Source organism: Gekko japonicus, unplaced genomic scaffold (assembly GCF_001447785.1).
Source record: "Gekko japonicus isolate JY-2015 unplaced genomic scaffold, Gekko_japonicus_V1.1 scaffold6, whole genome shotgun sequence".
NCBI lineage: Eukaryota > Metazoa > Chordata > Lepidosauria > Squamata > Gekkonidae > Gekko > Gekko japonicus.
Window position 1 is genome coordinate 4,099,307 of NW_015166417.1, and position 17,999 is coordinate 4,117,305.

General features: G+C 47.1%; 1 protein-coding gene across 2 annotated transcripts in view; it reads left to right on the forward strand.

The window, feature by feature from the left end:
- The first annotated feature begins 586 nt into the window (after positions 1–586).
- Positions 587–17,999, forward strand: part of SH3BP5 (SH3-domain binding protein 5 (BTK-associated)) — a 56,469-nt gene continuing 39,056 nt past the window's right edge. The window contains exons 1-2 of one of the 2 annotated variants that reach the window (XM_015411568.1): positions 587–602; positions 8,429–8,491. Coding sequence is in view for 1 of the 2 variants with exons in the window: in XM_015411567.1 (XP_015267053.1) it covers positions 6,249–6,335; positions 8,429–8,491 (150 nt within the window). In the remaining variant the exon portion in view is untranslated. Of the gene's footprint in view, positions 603–6,111; positions 6,336–8,428; positions 8,492–17,999 lie in introns of those variants that run through there. The other variant, XM_015411567.1, reaches the window with a different exon arrangement.

Consider the following 17,999-nt stretch of genomic DNA (forward strand, 5'->3'; position numbering starts at 1 on the left):
TTGGCAAGCCTATTGAGGAGCCACACTTAACGTCAGAACCTTGCCGTGGAATCTATCAAAGGCTATTGTACCATGCTGTTCTCAACATACTATGGGGTGGATGGTAGCCCTATAAGCTAACACTGACCGAATACCTGCTATGGATAACATATAAAAACTATGCTTCGTCACCACATATGCAATATTTATATGTAATATTTATATAGCACCTTAGAATTGTTTTCATGGTTTTAACTTGTTTTTAAATTGTTCAGATTTTATTGTAAGCCACCCGAGCCTACCTCGGCGGGGAGGCGAGGGTATAAATCAAAGAAATCAAATCAAATCAGTTAAGGCGGTTGTTAAGATCTGTGAATGGCGGTAAATTGAGTGAATGTTTAATGCTGTGAAATTTGATTGTTTGATTTTATGTAAACCTTTGTGTATGCTGGTCATTGACTGTAAAATTAAAATTCGATTTGATTTGCACACAGATTCAGGAGTGAATAAGCAGATGTGAGAATGAAGTTCGAGTCCAGTGGCACCTTCAAGAAGATCAACCAAGTTCAATTCTGGGTACAAGCGAGAACTGACTTAGCATGTGTAGATGCACACTCCTTCAGGTACATTGAAACAGATTTCCTCAGATATTACATATAGGAACCGGGGAATTAGTTGCCAGGAACAGGTAAGTAGAGACCAACAAGATTTTCAGCATATAAGCTTTCAGGAGTCAAAGCTTCCTTCATCAGATACAGGGAGCAATGGAGATCTTGAAGTCTTTCTATCCCAATCAGAAGGTGTGAGGGGTGTTGGAAAGAATGCTTGTAAAGGATGCAGAAGTACATTTACGGATGCCAGCCTCCAGGTGGGGCCTGGGGATCCCCCAGAATAGTACTGAGTTTAAGTTAGCAGAATGCAATGCTGGGCATTACTCTTATGGGCACTGGGGGCAGTGCGTGCATGAACCTGAACAGCATAAATAGTATGTTTGTCATATGTAAATACAGTTTATGCTAAATAGGGATGCCAGCCTCCAAGTGGGACCTGGGGATCCCCCGGAATTACAGCTCATCTCCAGACTACAGAGAACAGTTCCCCTGGAGAAAATGGCTGCTTTGGAGGGTGGACTCTATGGTATTGTACCCCACTGAGGTCCCTGTCTTCCCCAGGCTCTCTCCCCAAATCTCCAGGAGTTTCTCAACCTGGATCTGGCACCTCTACTTCCCCATCAGTGACCGCGGGGGGGGGGGGGGGGACCTGGCAACCCTAAGTACAATGCATGTTGTGATCATCTTGATTAGAGCAAAGGGGAAATGCTTGGGGGCAGAAAACTGGTATCTGAAGTGAGATAAGACTCCTATGCCCTGTTTAGCCTGGGTGTGTGTGTGTGTGTGTCCCATTGTTCTGAATGTGTGAATGAACTCATGTTCAGCAATCTCGTGCTGCAATTTCCCATTGATGTCCCTTTGTTTGAGGACTGCCCCTCTCAGGTCAGCAATGAAATGATCTGGAAGATTAAAAATGTTCTCATTGTTGCAGATCAACAGCACGCATTCTTGGGATTACAATACCCACCTGATGTAGTAAGGAAACAGATCAACAAAGCCAGAATGGTATGAAGCGATAACCTGCTACAAGATAAGCTCAAATGAAACAACAACAGAGCACCACTGGGGGTCACATACAGGTCTCAGCTAAAGCCGGTTCAACACGTCATTAATGATCTACAGCCTATAATGGACAATGATATTCCCCTCTCCAGGCATTGGGAGGCAAACATTTTCTTGCCCACAGATAGCCTCCCAACCGTAGAAAACTTTTTATCCATAACAATACCTTCCTAACATGGGCACGGACTCATGGACCTGGGCCTGCAACAAACCAAGATACCAACTCTGTTTCTCCCATAGACGTTCTCTTATGATTGAATCAAAAGCACCTTTTAGATCTAGAAAGGCTGCATATACTTTGCTGCCTTTTTGCCTCTTATACTTATTAACAAGTAACATAAGAGTCACACTTAGGCCCCTGCCACACGGCAGGGAAAACACTGGCCAAAGTGCAGCTTTTAAAAGCCACACCAAAAAAGAGACGCCGCGGCAGGATCCCACGATCCTGAGTTGCGGCGCCGTTGCTTCCCGGCACGATCAGATGCTGGGGAGGAAGAGACGATTGGGAGGGGGAGGCTGCCGAACTGCGCATGCTCGAGCATGCGCAGTACGGCCGGGGGCCGGGAATGTGCTGGCGGAAAGACGCGCCGGCGATCCCATGGCCGGCAGTGATGCAGCCTTTCAGAAAGAACCACCTAGGTAGGTGGTTCTTTTTTGCTGTGGGGTTTGGCCGGGAGGGGCGGATTGGGAACGGGCTGGGAACGGGCGCAGCACGATTCCCAGATGTTGCTGTGGGATCGTGCCCATTTGCTGCGGCCCCGATCCGTCCCTCTCCCGGCCCAAAACCTCTCGTGTGAACAAAGCCTTATTTTGCCTCTTATACTTATTAACAAGTAACATAAGAGTCACACAGTGATTTAGGGTGGATTCCCCTTTACAAAAACCTATTTGTTCTTGACCCAGAAATCCTTGTTCTAACATCCAAGATCCAAGTTTGTTAACCAGTCATATAGCATAATGTTTCCCAATAACAGAGAGGAGGCTTATCGGACGGTAATTGGATGGTAACTGATAATTACCCTTTTTAAAGATGGGAACCAGTACTGCATTTGTCCAAAACTCTGGCATTATTCCTGTTCTATCGACTACGGTACAGTCCCATGGCCAGAGACCCTTCAACTGGGCCCCGGGGGTGTGACAATCCTGCGCACCCCCTCCTTCTGCTGGTGTGCAGCTTCACCCCCAGGTGGTCTGGGAGGTGAGTCTGCTCGCGCACTGCCATCAACCGGAAGTCCGGGCACTCTTCTTTTTGTTTATCTGACACCAACGTCCAGAATTTCCTGGAGTCATTTGACAATGTAGCCTGAAGGAGGTTAGCCCATTGTTTCTCAGTGTGCTCTTTATATTTTATCTTAACTATTTGATGTAACTGGTTTTTTAAATTGAAATACTCATCTGGAAGGTGGGTCCAGTTATACTCCCTAAAAAGGTAGTAAATAGAACGGACTCGGTGTTTAATATTATAGCATTCGCTATCAAACCATCCAACTGTATTTTTTTGGTCACAGTAATTTCGTACCTCTCAAACCCCAGCTTCCACAGGCTCCACCCCCAAATCTCCAGGAAGTTCTCAACCCAGAGTTGGAAACCCTAACGGATCATCATTCTCCCAGCTGTTGCCCATTTGAGCCCTAATGAGTGAACTATTTGGCTTAATAGCAACAGCCTATCAATCTGACAAGGAAGGTTACATTCAGATGGCTGGACTCCTCTCCTAGTCATTTACTACTGCAGTGTACATTTATGGGATGTGTCATCTGCATATGGGATGTGTCAACGCAACAGTGGCCACAGGATTGGAAAAGGTCAGTATACATTCCAATCCCAAAGAAGGGCAATGCCAAGGAATGCTCAAACTATCGCACAATTGCACTCATATCGCACGCTAGCAAGGTCATGCTCAAGATCCTACAAGCTAGGCTTCAACAGTACGTGGATAGAGAACTGCCAGAAGTACAAGCTGGGTTTCGAAGAGGTAGAGGAACGAGAGATCAAATTGCCAACATTCGCTGGATTATGGAGAAAGCAAGAGAGGTGCTGGAGAAGACTCTTGAGAGTCCCTTGGACTGCAAGAAGATCAAATCAGTCAATCCTAAAAGAAATCAACCCTGACTGTTCCCTGGAAGGCCAGATAATGAAACTGAAGCTCAAATACTTTGGCCACCAAATGAGAAGGGAGCACTCACTGGAGAAGACCCTGATGCTGGGAAAGATTGAAGGTCAAAGAAGACGGGGACGGCAAAGGATGAGATGGTTAGACAGTGTCAAAGATGCAACGAACATGAAATTGAGCCAACTTCAGAGAACGGCGGAAGACAGGAAGGCCTGGCGGGAGCTGGTCCATGGGGTCGCGAAGAGTCGGACTCGACTGTGCGACTGAACAACAACAAACATCTGCATAAGCAAATGAAGACTGAACTGCTTGGCCAGGTGGGTGGCTGAGAGTGGCCTGGGGGTATTTTGGAGCAATCACACAATTGCTTTGAACTTGGTGTGGATGCCATGCGCCCTCATACAAAACTATCCAATATGGTTGTGTGAATGTACCCATAAAGATGCAACCAGGCCACTGTTATTTGAACTTTCTCACTATAGCTGTTTTATTTTTGGTTTATTTGGTTTCATACCTCTAGCTAAAAATGATCAAAGGATGCTTGGCTGATGCATGCATGTCACTTAGTAACTGTATGTGATTTCTCAGCACTTGACTTGTTTGATGTGTGGCCTAACAGCACTGTGAAGTGTTGGAGGCAGTGTGGGACCTGTGATGGCCAATGCATGCATGCAAGCAGTGTTCTCTCTAAGCTGAGTTAGTGTGAGCTAGCTCACAGTTTTTTAGCCTTCGGCTCACACGTTTTTGTCTTAGCTCAGGAAGGATGGCTCCAGAGCAATTAGTAACTGTATGTGATTTCTCAGCACTTGACTTGTTTGATGTGTGGCCTAACAGCACTGTGAAGTGTTGGAGGCAATGTGGGACCTGTCATGGCCGATTCATGCATGCAAGTACCCCATTTTTGATGCTACAATCATTGTGATGAATATATATGTGCGAACTATCTCTCCCTACTGCAGGGAGGCCTTAAATGGCACAGGGTCTTATTAGGGCTAGAGCATCCTGAATAGCCCAACTTAGCCTGAGTTCATCAAGAGCCTGGGAGCTAAGCAGGGTTGGCTGCCATCAGTACCTGGATGGGAGACTGCCAAGGAGGAGTGGGCTTGCTACACAGAGGAAAGCAATGGTAAACCACCTCTGTTTGTGTCTTGCCTGGAACGCTCCCTGGATGGGTCACCATGTGTTGGTTGTGACTCGATGGCACGTTCTTTTTATTATTACTGGGGCTTAGCCTTCAAGCTTCTTTAATCTACCCAAACTCAAGCCTGGAATACAGGCAGTCATAATGAAGGACGTGAAAGTAATTTCCATATTTTGTGTGAAGCAATCAAATAGTATTATGTTAATAGTTATTTTGTGTAATCTGGTACAGTACACATTAAGATGACTTATAGGCTTGCCAACTTCCAGGTCGGAGCTGGAGATCTCCCAGAGTCTGAACTGATCTCCTGGTGACAGAGATCAGGTACCCTGGAGAAAATGGCTGCTGTGGAGGGCGGACTCAATGGTATTATATGTGTTTCCCGCCCCTTCCCAAACGCCACCCTCCACAGGTTTCACTCCCCAAATCTCCAGGTGTTTCCCAAGCAGCAGTTGGCAATCCTATTTAAATAACAGGTGTTTGTACCTTTCATCACACAGGATGAACTTTGTGTGTGGGGGGTATTCTTACACACTTTCTACATGGAAGTCTCCTAAAGATGAAATCTATATGAAGCAATCACAACTACTCCCCCCCCCTTTCTGGAGGAACGAAGGGGGAGCCTTTCCGCAGGTACAGGATGAGCCCCCTCCCAACATAACACACGGAACATTGTATTTTGCCCTGAAGTTGCCAACCTCCAGGTGGCACCTGGAGATCTCACGCTATTATGATTGATCTCCAGACCCCCAAGATCAGTTCCCCTGGGGAAAATGGCGGCTTTAGAGGGTGGACTCTACGGCATTATACCCTGCTGCGATCCCCGCCCCCCCAAAACCCCCAGGTATTTCCCAACTTGGAGTTTGCTGGCAATGGCAACCCTTTTTTAAATGTCCCGGCCTCCTCACCAAAGGCCTGATAAGCAAAAGCAAACACTTGACGAAGCCCGACTTATTCCCCGTCCCCAGTAATATGATGAGGTCTTTGGGAGAGAAGCGAGCACAGAAACGGGGGGCGGCAGAATACAATGCCGACCGCACTAGAGAGCCAACCGAGCCTCTGCTTTAGGCGCCTCGGAAAGAGGCGGAGGGCGGACCATGCCTGAGCGTCGGAGGGAACGAGAAGAGGGACGGAGGGAGGGAGGGAACCGCAGCGCCAGTTCCAGGAAGGGGGCGAGGCGAAGCGGAGCGCCGTCCCTCAGCGCCTTCCTCGCCGGGGCCGGAACGAGGGGCAGGGGCAGGGGCTCGGCGCGGGGAGACTCCAGAGAGGGAGCGAGCGAGCGAGGTGCTCGTGCAGCAGCAGCAGCCCCGTGGCCGGAGAGCCCTTCCTTGCTCGGTCGGACATGGACCCTGCCCTGCGGAGGACGCGGGGGGAAGAGGGCGAGGGCCCGCCGCAGGAAGAAGAGGAAGAAGTGGACCCCCGCATCCAGGTGGGCCCGCGCTCACGCCCCTCGGCTTCGCGGTGGTGCAGCCTGCCCTGCAAAGGGGGGCGGGGTGGGTGGGTGCGCGCCCGGGGGTTGCGGCGGCGCTGCTGGATGCCTTCTCTGGGGAAGGGGCGGCCCCCTATAGACACCCCCCCCTGCAATCCGGAGGGCGGGTGGGGACCCCTCATTAGGTATCCGCGGAGGTGGCTCTGCAGCTAGCCGGCACCGCGCCGCCAGCGCCAGGGGCTGCTTCCCTCGGAAAGGGCGCGTGGGACGCACCGAAGGCTCTCGCCTTTGCAAGTGGCGGCGGCGCCTGCGCAGGCGGGCATCGCCCGGCCCTTCTCTGCGGCTCCTGGAGCTGTCAGCGGGCCGGGCTCTTGCTCGCTCGGAGCCTTCTGGGATGGCGGAGTCGGTGTGGCTGGCCTGGCAGTGTAGGGGGACGCAGGCAAGGGCGGCTCTCGGGGCCGCCGGAATAGTTGGAGGCGTTAAAAAAAAAGAAAGAGCGGCACTGGAACGATCGCCGCCAGTTCCGGCTACTGCCTTTCATCCCCGGCCGCAACTTTATTTAGCCACAATAGATCAAGACGCTGCGCCCGGTTTTCATTTGACTCCCCTCCCCCTTTTAGATCTGGCGCCAGCACAGAGACTCCGGCTGGCTCAAGGTCACCGAGCGAGCCTCCTGGCTCTGTGAGGATATGCACCTGAAAGCGGGACTCTAACCACAAGGCCGCACTGCTGTCGCCTCAGCTCAGTATTCCGCCTCCACTCCATCTAGCTTGGAAGAAGACACTCCCCCCCCTCCTTTTGCCTGTGCCAGATGGTGATCCCTGCTGCTTTGTGGTCATCAGCCCCAATCCCATCTGAAGTGGAGGTTGTCAGTCTGAAAGCATCTAACTCCCCTTTCTGAATTTATATTCTCTCACCCCCCCCCACACTTCCTTTTCCCTGTCTTGGTTTGTGGTGAAACAGGCAAGGTTGCTGTGTGGAAAACCTTCTCAGTTTGATCAGCATGGGTTTTCTCGTCCTTGCCAGTGATCACCAGTACCCCTGCACATCATGATAGTTTAATTACAAGAAAACATCAACTTTAAGCAGCTGTGGATTGAAAACCCCTCTAAAGCTTCTTAGAGAGGAACTGGGCCTTTAAGTGCTAAATCCTTCCATGCCAGGAGGAGAGGGTGAGGCGAAAAAGCCACTCCTAATTGTGTGCAGTTTCATGTACAAAAAGATGGATCTGATAAAACTAATCTCTTAAGCAATGCAAAATGCAAAAAAAGTTGAAATTCATATATAAATACACCTTCCTGCTTGGGCATCAATTGGGCATTCAAGAACATGGTACCATCTTAATTAGAAATGCATTTCTTTTCACCCATGTGGACTGGAGAGAGTGGTTCAGCCAAGTGACTTGGCTGAGATCTTCTGGAGTATGAGCCCAGAAGTCTCTGGTTCACCTGTCATCTCAGCGATGAGCTCCAGTGACCTCATGCATGCTATTATCTTTCCCTCCCCTGACTCTGTGGAGATGATAATGCTGACCTGCCTTAAAAGGTTCTTGTAAGGATGACTGAGGTCTTGTATGGGTTTGGAAGTTAAAAAGCACTGCACAATGTCTAAGTATTATCATTGTACTACAGTTAAATATAAAAAGAAAAGGATGCAGTATTGGAACAGGAATTGGAAATAGTGAGAAGGAAACCTGGTCCGTTCTCTTGAATGCTGGTTCGCTTGCCACTGAGCAAACCTCTTCTCCTAGTAAGTTTGCGGGGACTTTGAGGCTCATATGAGGGTGGCCCCAAATCTAACCAGGAACACAGGACTTTAGTGATAAACAAGAACCACTCAGAGCTGTAAGGACGACAGTTTAAATCTTTGGAACATCTCTCAAGCTCTCCCCCTAAATAGTCTTACTACAGATGTCTTAAGGCAGCTGAGTTCTGCTTTGCTCTTTAAATGTTTTCTAGCTCTCTGTTTCCATTTAACATTCCAGCTGGGGCCCCTGTGCGAAATGCCAGATGACACTTAATAACCCTCCCTCCTTCCCTGTTGTGTCAGTTCCTCCCTGCTTGACATGAGCTTGTTTCTTGGCTTTCTTCCAGGGGGAGCTTGAAAAGTTGAATCAGTCCACAGATGATATTAATCGGAGAGAAACCGAGCTTGAGGTACAGTGTTTGATTTCCCCCCCCCTTGTATAAACACATTCCTATGAGAGATCTTACTATATTTCTAATATATTTTTAAAAAAACCTGTATGTGGGGGGTTTTTTTGCACTGAAGGCCAGATCCCCCCCAAGAAATGGTGAAATTAAAAAAAGAAAGAAAAATGTGTATGCGAACTAAGCCAGAGAAAGAAGCAAAAGTAGGTCAGACATCATTTGCTCAGACAATGGAATGGAGTGACATTACTATGTATAGCGCCCTGGCTTTCAGTAATCCTCTGATATCCTACACCGAGGGATCACATATAGCAGTCAGAATGGTAATTAATCCTGCGCTTAGGTATGCAAACACTGCTTTGGGATTTGATAGGTTGACTGTCTTCCTGCTGTACCAGTCTTCTGCTAAACACTGTGGGATTCTGGAATGGTGCTTCCAAGTGAAAGAGGTTTACAGTGCCTTCCTAAGCAGAGTTGCACCCTTCTAAGCCCAATGAAGACAGTGGGCTTAGAAGGCTGCAAGTCCACTTAAGGTAGCACTGTTAGGAACCTATATGTTTAGCAAAATTAAGAGACTTTCCCAGAGTTGAAACACAGAGTTGAGCACATCCTGGTGTTTAGAAATGTCAGGATATGGAACGTTTGTGATCTCCTGAAAATGGGATATGAAATTTGGTTTGTAACTACAGCAATTTCTGCAAGGAAGCAGAAGCGCAAATGGGATGGGCTCTTGGGCCACAGGAGTTCACAGACCAGGAGAGGAGGGATTGTAATGGCAGCCAGGAATTTACATCTGAAAGCGGGATGAGCGGCGCATGTAACAAACAGTAAGGGACATGGGATTTTTCCTTTTGTGCACTGTAACAATATTTGTATAGCTAGCCTTGCAAAGGGAACATTGTTTTCACTTGCATATGTCTGGTTGGTCTGATAGTTTGCAGCAGATTTCTTGGGTTTTAAGTGCTGGATTTAATTAAATAACTTTCAAAGGCTAGTGGGTTACTTGTTTTTTCCCCTTGGTCCGCTTAGTGGTATCTTTCTGGGTGGCCAGGCTCCTGCTTTGTTTTTGTAAGGCTAAAATAATCATGACAATCATGCATGTATTTTGTCTTTGAATAATAGAATTGTCTTCTCCCCGCCTACTTTCATGTAGTTCCCTGCCTACGTCCATATTACTTGCTCATCTTGGTTTGAATTCATACCTGTTGTTCCCCAGGACCTTTTGAAAGATGAGGCTGTATGGAGTTTGCAGTAATCCTTATTTCCTGTCATTTGACATTTAAACTTCTGTTCCCTGTCTCCAACAGACAGTTAGAAGCATTGGCAGGGCTGAGAAACTGGTAATTTCAGATAAGAGATTTCTGCTGCATCCTCTGGGCCAGTGATCTGAAACAGACTCTTTTTCCATCAAGGCTGTATACGTTTATAAACTAGAGATGCTGATGGTTTGTTTTGGACCCCTGAGACAGTTATGTGGAAGCACTGATCTACTATCTGTCGTTAAATGTATTCAGGTGGGTAGCCGTGTTGGTCTGAAGCAATAGAATAAAGTTTGAGTCCAGGGGCACCTTTAAGACCAACAAAGTTTAATCCTGGATATAAACTTTCGTGGGCATGCCAGTTTGGTGTAGTGGTTAAGTGCGCGGACTCTAATCTGGGAGAACCGGGTTTGATTCCCCACTCCTCCACTTGCACCTGGCTGGATGAACTTGGGCAAGCCGTAGTTCTGATAAGAGCTGTTCTTGAAAAAGAGCAGTTTCTGTCAGAGCTCTCTCAGTCCCACCTCCCTCACAGGGTGTCTGTTGTGGGGAGGGAAAGGGAAAGGAGTTTGTAAGCCGTTCTGAGACTCCCTTGGGTAGTGAAGGGCGGGGTATAAATCCAATCTCCTCCTCCTCTTCCTGTTGCTGCTGCAAGTTCCTCTCAGGAGTAGTGAGAGGAAAGTGTTGCTTATGAAGCACGCCCAGAAATATGTCTCTCTCAGCTTTTTCCATGGTTCAAGAGATAGGGGAAGAGGAGGACCGAGCTTTCCACTGCCTGGTCCTAGCAGACTTGCTGGCCACAATTTTAGGCCTTCACAGCTTATGATTTACCAAGGTAACAAGAGGCCACTAGAGAGTGAGGTATCCTGTGTGTGTAGCCAGCCTGCATCTAAAGCAAAGTCGATGGGGAAGCAACTGGTGGACCAGTCCACAAGGTATGGTGGACAGGCATGGTGGATCATCAGTTGTTCAGGCTTGCCTATTCTGTAGCCACTAATGTCCCTTTTAGCTGTGCGAGGGGCGAAAGAGCCCACCGTGTGCTGACTCTTGGCTGTCCCCAGCATATTTCTGAGCAGTCATGGACATTCACCACCGTCTGCTAAATTCAGCTTTTGGCTGATCACGTAGAGTGATTCAGGGTTTTGTGACGTTTAAATTCAGTGTGAGGCGACATCTGACTGCTCACTGTCTCAGATGTCATACATTGACACATGAGCTGTTCAAGTTTTTGTTCATCGTAAACCATTTCCATAACGACCAACGAACAAAAGATGTGTTAGAGGTTGGTGACCAGACGGCGATGTCCCTTTCTGTGGTTTCCTAAGATGATGAATAGCTTCCCTTGTGTATTCCTGCATCTCTGTGTTGTGCTGTGGAGCAATAGTTGCAGTTTGTGGATGGCTGAGGCCTGCTGTGTGGATCGCTGTGATGGTCTCCTTGTGTGGCAGAGGGAAAAAAAAATGGGTTGCAAAAGGCACCAGGCTGTTGCTAGATGCATATAAATTTAATCTATTGCTTCTTAATGAGCCTTTCATTGGGCTTGGTTAAAATCTATAATTCTGTTGGCACGAAGTAGAGAGCTGAGCACTAATGCTACAGCAAAGGATTATGGGGGGGGGTCCTCAGAGGGATTTTAATGCTTAGCTTCTCTAATATGCCTGTTTATGACTGAAGCGCTTATACAGGAACCTCTCGTAAATACCATTTCAATCGTGTGAGGGCTGCTTTACTGCTTCAGCAGTCTTTTATTTGGTGTGTGTGAGTGTACATGTGTGACGCCTTTTAATATGAGAGAGGCACGCGTCATTAATTCAATCCGGTACTAATGCTCGAGCTCGTTCCATTGTGTCTGCTTTGATCGGCTATCTATCCTACAATTAATAATAATTATTTTATCCCAAGCTGGGAGTTGAGTAAGGTTTGGGTGCATCTCATGCCTTGGAGGCTTACCTACCGTCCCCTTGAGAGTGGCATCTCGGATTGTTTGAAGGCCTTTTTGGGGCATGGGAGGGGAGTTCTCAGGGGAGTGCTGCCACAGCATTGAGAGGGCGGTCTTCGCACAGCTGGATGGAGATGTATTTTCCCCGGCCCATGGTAACAGGGGGAGACAAGGCTAGCCTTGCTTGTGTTGGCAGCAGCTAGACGTCTTGTTTGGAGTTCACTCAAGTGCATGAGGAAGTGAGCACGTGGTCTCCCAGGGGAGGGGTAAGGGGAAGCCCTGGCAATTCGGATTTTGCTGAAGCTTTCACATGGTAGGTGGAGGAAGGGCTTGTGACGCACTCCTCCAGTGATGTCGTGGGCATCAGTTGATGTCTATGAACTAGAGGAACTGCCGTTCCCAGGCTCCCTTTGTATGTAAGCCTGCATTTAGCCTGTATGGCTTGTGTCACTCGCTCTTCTTTCAAATGAGGGTAATATCTGAAGCCTAGATGGATTTGTTCTGGGTGGGTATGTTGTGTTAGAACGTATACTCCACGACCTTCCAGGGCCAGGTTTTCAAGATGGTTTACAAAACGAAATTATTAAGGAGACAATCCAAATAAAACTGGCTAGTAAACTCGGTTTGCACCTACAGTCCAGTGGCAATACGTGGCTTGTGGGGGTTGGACAACCTGTGATTTTGGGAGTTGGGTATCAGAAGAACGAAGAGAACTTATGGGAAGTGTGGGTTCCGTGTCTTAAGAATCGCTTGAGGTGTTGGAGGAAGGTTGTGAAAAATCCTCGGTGAAGGGTGCTTACACTGTTTGAGCCCACAGGGGTGCGAGAGCTCTTCTTTTCAGAATGCAGTGTTTTTGCCAAGGTCTCTGTCAAGCATGTAATGACACACTCAGCATGGGTTGTGACACATGTTTATGTATCCCTTTGCTCTGCTTAGAAGTGTGAAGTTCCTTATGTATCCCTTTGCTCTGCTTAGAAGTTTCTGGGCATTGATGTAAATGATGACCCTGGAGAATGAGCACTGAAACTGTGTGTGTAGCTTTCCGGCTCATGTTTACAGAATCGGTGGGAATAAGGAAGGGTGTGCGTATGCTTGCCCACAAATGTGCTAATGGTCCAAAATGCATTTGAGGTTGTTTGACCTCCAAACGTTCCCCCCAACCTTTTCAGTCTTGCTGTTTTGATTTATCCCAAGCCAGAAGCCTGATTCATGTGGCACTTAAGCAGAGTTCTTTTAAAACAGCTCTGTCACTGATGAAGTGAGATCGACTTTCAGAAGTTTATGCTGGAATTTGTTAGTCTTAAAGCTGCCGTGTGATTTCTTTGCCACTCTGCTGCAACAGACTAACCCTTTGGAGTTAATTCTGTCATTGTAAGATACCAGAGTGTGGGTGTGTTTACACAGACGTAACCCCTGGCTCCACTCGGCTGGCTCTGAGCTTGGACTAAAGACGCCAAAACTACTGATGTACCGAGTGGGTGCAAGGGAAGTTTTGGCCATCAGATTTCAATGGATTGAACCCCTTCCCAGTTGAGCATGGGTCCTCTAAAATATATGTACAGCATGGATTGGCCCTGTGTTTTGGGCTCCATTCATCCCCATCTTAGACACACTGAGCAGAGGCTTCAGAGAAACTGTAGGCCTCAGTTTTAAGGCCTGCATGCTACTGTGAGCCACATGAGAACTATGGTTTCTGGCATCAGTGTATACCAATGTCCCAGCCTTAGTGCTGCGGCCTACAGTTATCACAAGTCCATCGTGCCATCCTCCCATTTCAGTAGAGTAAGTTTAGCAGGGGTCATTTCGTAGAAAAAGAGGTGCAGGAGCTCATTAGCATAACTCATTAGCATAACTTATTTGCATATGCCACACCCCCTGACATCACTGGAAGTGTGTCAGAAGGCAACACCCACTGCTCAGGCTCCACTGGACAGAGGAGGGAGAGCTTGTACCTGAAGGCGGGCCGGTGGGGGGCTCTGCAACTTACCTGGCTGCTTCTTGCTCCTCGTGGCCCGACTGAGGGCTGCTGGGAGCAGGGGGCGGGGCTTGTTGCATGTGCCCGCCCCCTGAGCTCCTTACTGCCGGAGCTCCGCTCCTGTGCGCTCCCGTAGGAAATGACCCCTGAAGTTTAGGAAAGAAAAGAGTGTGTGTGTGGGTCTTTACATATTTAAAACCTTTTTATTTAAGACATTTTATGTCTTATGGCAAGCATGGCGGCTTGAAGACTTCTGAGGGCCTAAACTGAAATATTCTGTTTTATATTTACTATGGGAATTGATTTGTTTTCATTGGGCTTATTTTGAATCAGGCTTCAAGAAATTTTTCCTTTGTTATTCAGAGTGACTCACATAAAAAAGACCCACATAAAAAACGTTTCCCTTCTCATGTACCTTGTATTGAGGACTGGTGACATAGAAAATCCTCTGGCTGACAGAGAGAAACCCATATCCTTTTACATGTTCAGTAGGGTTCCAGTACTGTTTGCCTTTCAAATTTTGTACCCCAACAAGTTTTCTGGCTTCCTTCTGTGACTTGGTCACCATTCTTGTCCGAAGAGGTCTGCCCCTCATCTAGGGTTCCCATTTGCCCGCTTATGGCAAGAGACCTGCAGGTGATAGCGGAGCTTGCCTGCTGATGCTCGCTTGGTTGGCAGGTGGAAACTGGGGGCAAAGTGGAGCCATTGTCCCGAGGAGAAAAATTAAAAAGAAAATAAGGCTTCATCTACTTACAGGAAGTTCTGACCATAGAGTTCCTGCCAATTCCTAGAGTTACCTGGAAGTGACAGAGGGAATCACCAGAAACGCTATGGTCAGAATTTCTTGTAAGTAGGCGGCCTTATTTTCCCCGGGATATTGCCCCTCCCAACGCTCCTGCTGCTGGCAGCCCTACACTCAACTATGTTACAGTTAGGGCTGCGGCTATAGTTTGTTTGAATTGGAATACTTGACACTTCTCATAGGTACTGATATGACTTCTTATTCATATGAGATTTGAAACCTATGATTTAGATATTGTGTACTAGTAGTATGTTGTTCGGAGTATCCAGCTAAAATTGGGGTGACCCAGGTTCTAATCTAGGTTCAGATCCATGTTTGCTATGAAACTTGGTGGATGACATTGGGCCAGTCTCTCTCACAGCCTAACCTACATCACAGGTTTTTATCAGGGTACAATGGGAAAGAGAATCATGCACACCTCTTTGACCTCCTTGGAAGAAGGCAAGGTGGGATAAATGTACTCGATAGATGGAGCTGATTAACCCCCCCCCAAAAAAGGGGGGTACTAGATAAACCACTTGGTTTTACTTGTTAGGCAAGTTTAAAACAATTTCACATGATGCAGTCCTGTTGACTCCTGCTGACTGGGAAGGGGTTAATCTGCCTTGATGTGTATGGACCTCTTCATTTAGTTCCTGTATAGTGTGTTTTTGCTGTGTGTCCAGTTGGCCTGGTTTGTTGTTGGACCCTGCTCCTCTGAGATTTTCTGGTTTGTTATAAATTGCAATTGGTAGCGTTTGAATCCGGTGCTTTAACAAATTGCAGGGTTTTTTCCTTGCTTAAACACCAAGATGAAAGCAAGTAGTTCAGAATCCTGGTTTATAACCGAGGAGCAAAACTGGAGTTTATTTGTCTGAATACAGCCTTTCATTAGGTGTGTGAAAACAGCTCGGGGCAGTGCATTGGAAGACATGGAAGACGTATTAGGGCTGGAAAGTGCCGTCAAGTCGTGCCTGACTTATATCAACTCTGTAGAAGTTTCAAAGTAAAGAGTCGTTCAGGGGTGGTTTGCCATTGCCTGCCTCTGTGTAGTGACCCTAGACCTCCTTGGTGGCCTCCCATCTAAACATTGACCAGGGCCGGCCCTGCTTAGCTTCCGAGATCTGATGAGATCAGGCTAGCCTGTGCCATCCCGGTCAGGGTGGAGGACACTTTAGGTGGGATCTAAGAATTAAACAGATTGCTTCATTGTGCTTTCTTTTCCTATGGTCCTTTCTCTTCTGTTTTTTCTCCCTCCTTTTCCATACTACTTCCTAGTAGGAACTGTAGTCCTGAGGGTCAGACTCTAGGGAAACTTGAAAAGGACTAATTTCTGAATGTAAACTGGAAGAATGTAAAGTCATAAAGATACCACTGAGAGCTTGTAAAAGTATTAGAATCATCCACTTGGCTCACCTTACTCTTGCGAGGCCTGACCTGAGTTCAGGCTGCCCTTACCCCCAGCCAGTCTGCATTGCTGAATGAGACCATAGCAGAGCCAGCCCAGATTCCAGTGTCTCCATGGCACAGTGAAATATTGCCAAGTTGTCTTCAGTTGTCTCTAGGAACTTCCACCAAGCATCTGGCTTATTTCAAGATAAAATTCTGTGGCCAGAATGCTGACTGGAGTGGGTATCAGGGACCATCTTATTTCAGACTTGTTCCATCTACATTGGACCCCAGCTTGCTTCCGGGCCCGATTCAGGGTGCTGTTATTGATCTTCAAAGATCTATATGGCTTGGGGGCCAGCATACCTTAAGGACCGCCTTCTCCCATCTACCCATTCACTCCCGTCATCTTTGGAGGTCCTGCTTCTGGTGTTCCCGCCAAATGAGGCTATAGCTGGTTAGCGACCCAAGAAAGGCATGGTGCCAAAACTTTGGATCTCCCTCCCTAGGGAGGCTAGTCTGCCTCCCTCTGTTGTAGCAGGTAAAGGCTCTCTTGTTTTGTTTGGCATATGCTCTGTTTCTCCTCCCTGGTTTTGTTATGTTTGTATGTTTATATGTTTTGCATTGCATTTTGCAAAGCATTTAATTGTTCAGATATTTTAAATGCTGTTTTAGTGTTTTTAATATTGTGATGTTTGCCTGTTTGGGTGGAAAGACTGCAGAGAAATATTTTAGATAAATTTATTTATTTTATTTTATTTATGACATTTATACCCCGCCCTCCCCGCGAATGGGCTCAGGGCGGCTCACATTAGGCATAAAGAGCTGAAGGTGGGGATTTTTTTCTTCAGTGCCCTATGATGCAGTCATATGGAGTAATTTTAAAAACCATTGGGTTTTTAAAACTTCTAGGTTCAAACTTCCCATTCTCACTTAATAGGTTTACTGATTGGGATGATTCCCATATAACATCAAGGGAACGAAAGTGTTTGGACTGGAATGTGCTGTGAAGAAGGCCCATGTGGAAACAGACAGAAACTGAATTGGGTCATTAGGGTTGGTTTTAAGAACTGGAATGCTGCAGAGGATGCTTGAGAAGAATAAAAGGAAATGTCTAATTGTACACTGGTGCAGAACAGCTGGCCCAGGGAGTGTAGCAAGGGCTGCTGCAACTGCAAAAAGACTGTAAAGCATTAAATGATTCAAGAAAGCTCTTCACCCAGAATGTGCCAAGGTCTTTTGGATTGTGGAGAGTGTTGTTTGTTTCTAGCAATGCAACATGAGGCTGGATTTTGGAGTCCCCTTCGGGCTTCCCTTGTACAGCCTGGATGAGTTCTTACCATAATTTATCAAAATTAAGTGTCATTTAAAATTAAGTGTCATTTGAATAAAGGATGATCTGACTGGTCTGTGCCTTCCAGATAACGGAGTAAGTTATGCAAAAGAATGACATTTCCAACTGGAAGGTTATTTTTTTATGCAAACCCTTGGAAACCTTTATTTTTGGGGGTGGGTGGGGATTTCTGTTCTGCTGGCTATTCAGTAAAAGGTGTGAAAGCTGCCATACTTCAACGAAAATGGTTCAAAGGGTGTGAAGCTGATGAGTTAGTGTCAGTTCGGCAGATGAAATCTGTTGGGCCTAGGCTCAATAAAACTGAGGCTGGCTAGGCACGCTGCAGAAAGTATGTAAAAGGTAAAGGTAAAGGTTCCCTTGCTTGAAAGCCAGTCGAGCCCGACTCTAGGGTTGCGGTGCTCATCTCCGTTTCAAAGTCGAAGAGCCAGTGCTGTCCGAAGACGTTTCCGTGGTCATGTGGCCGGCATGACTAAACACCAAGGCGCACGGAACGCTGTTACCTTCCCACCAAAGTGGTCGCTATTTATCTACTTGCAATTTCTTGCTTTCAAACTGCTAGGTTGGCAGGAGCTGGAACTAGAGATGGGAGCTCACTCCGTCATGCGGCAACTCGGGTCTTGAACTGCTGAACTACTGACCTTCCACAGCCTGCAGTTCAGCGTCTTAACCACTTGAGCCACCGCAGCTCAAGTATGTATCCCTCTCTAAATCAGGAGTCCAGTGGCACCTTAAAAAGTAACAAATATTTATTCCAGCACTTCTGTGAATCAGAGTTCACTTTTTAGATGTGTGGTTCATCAGTGAGGAAGAAACTTTT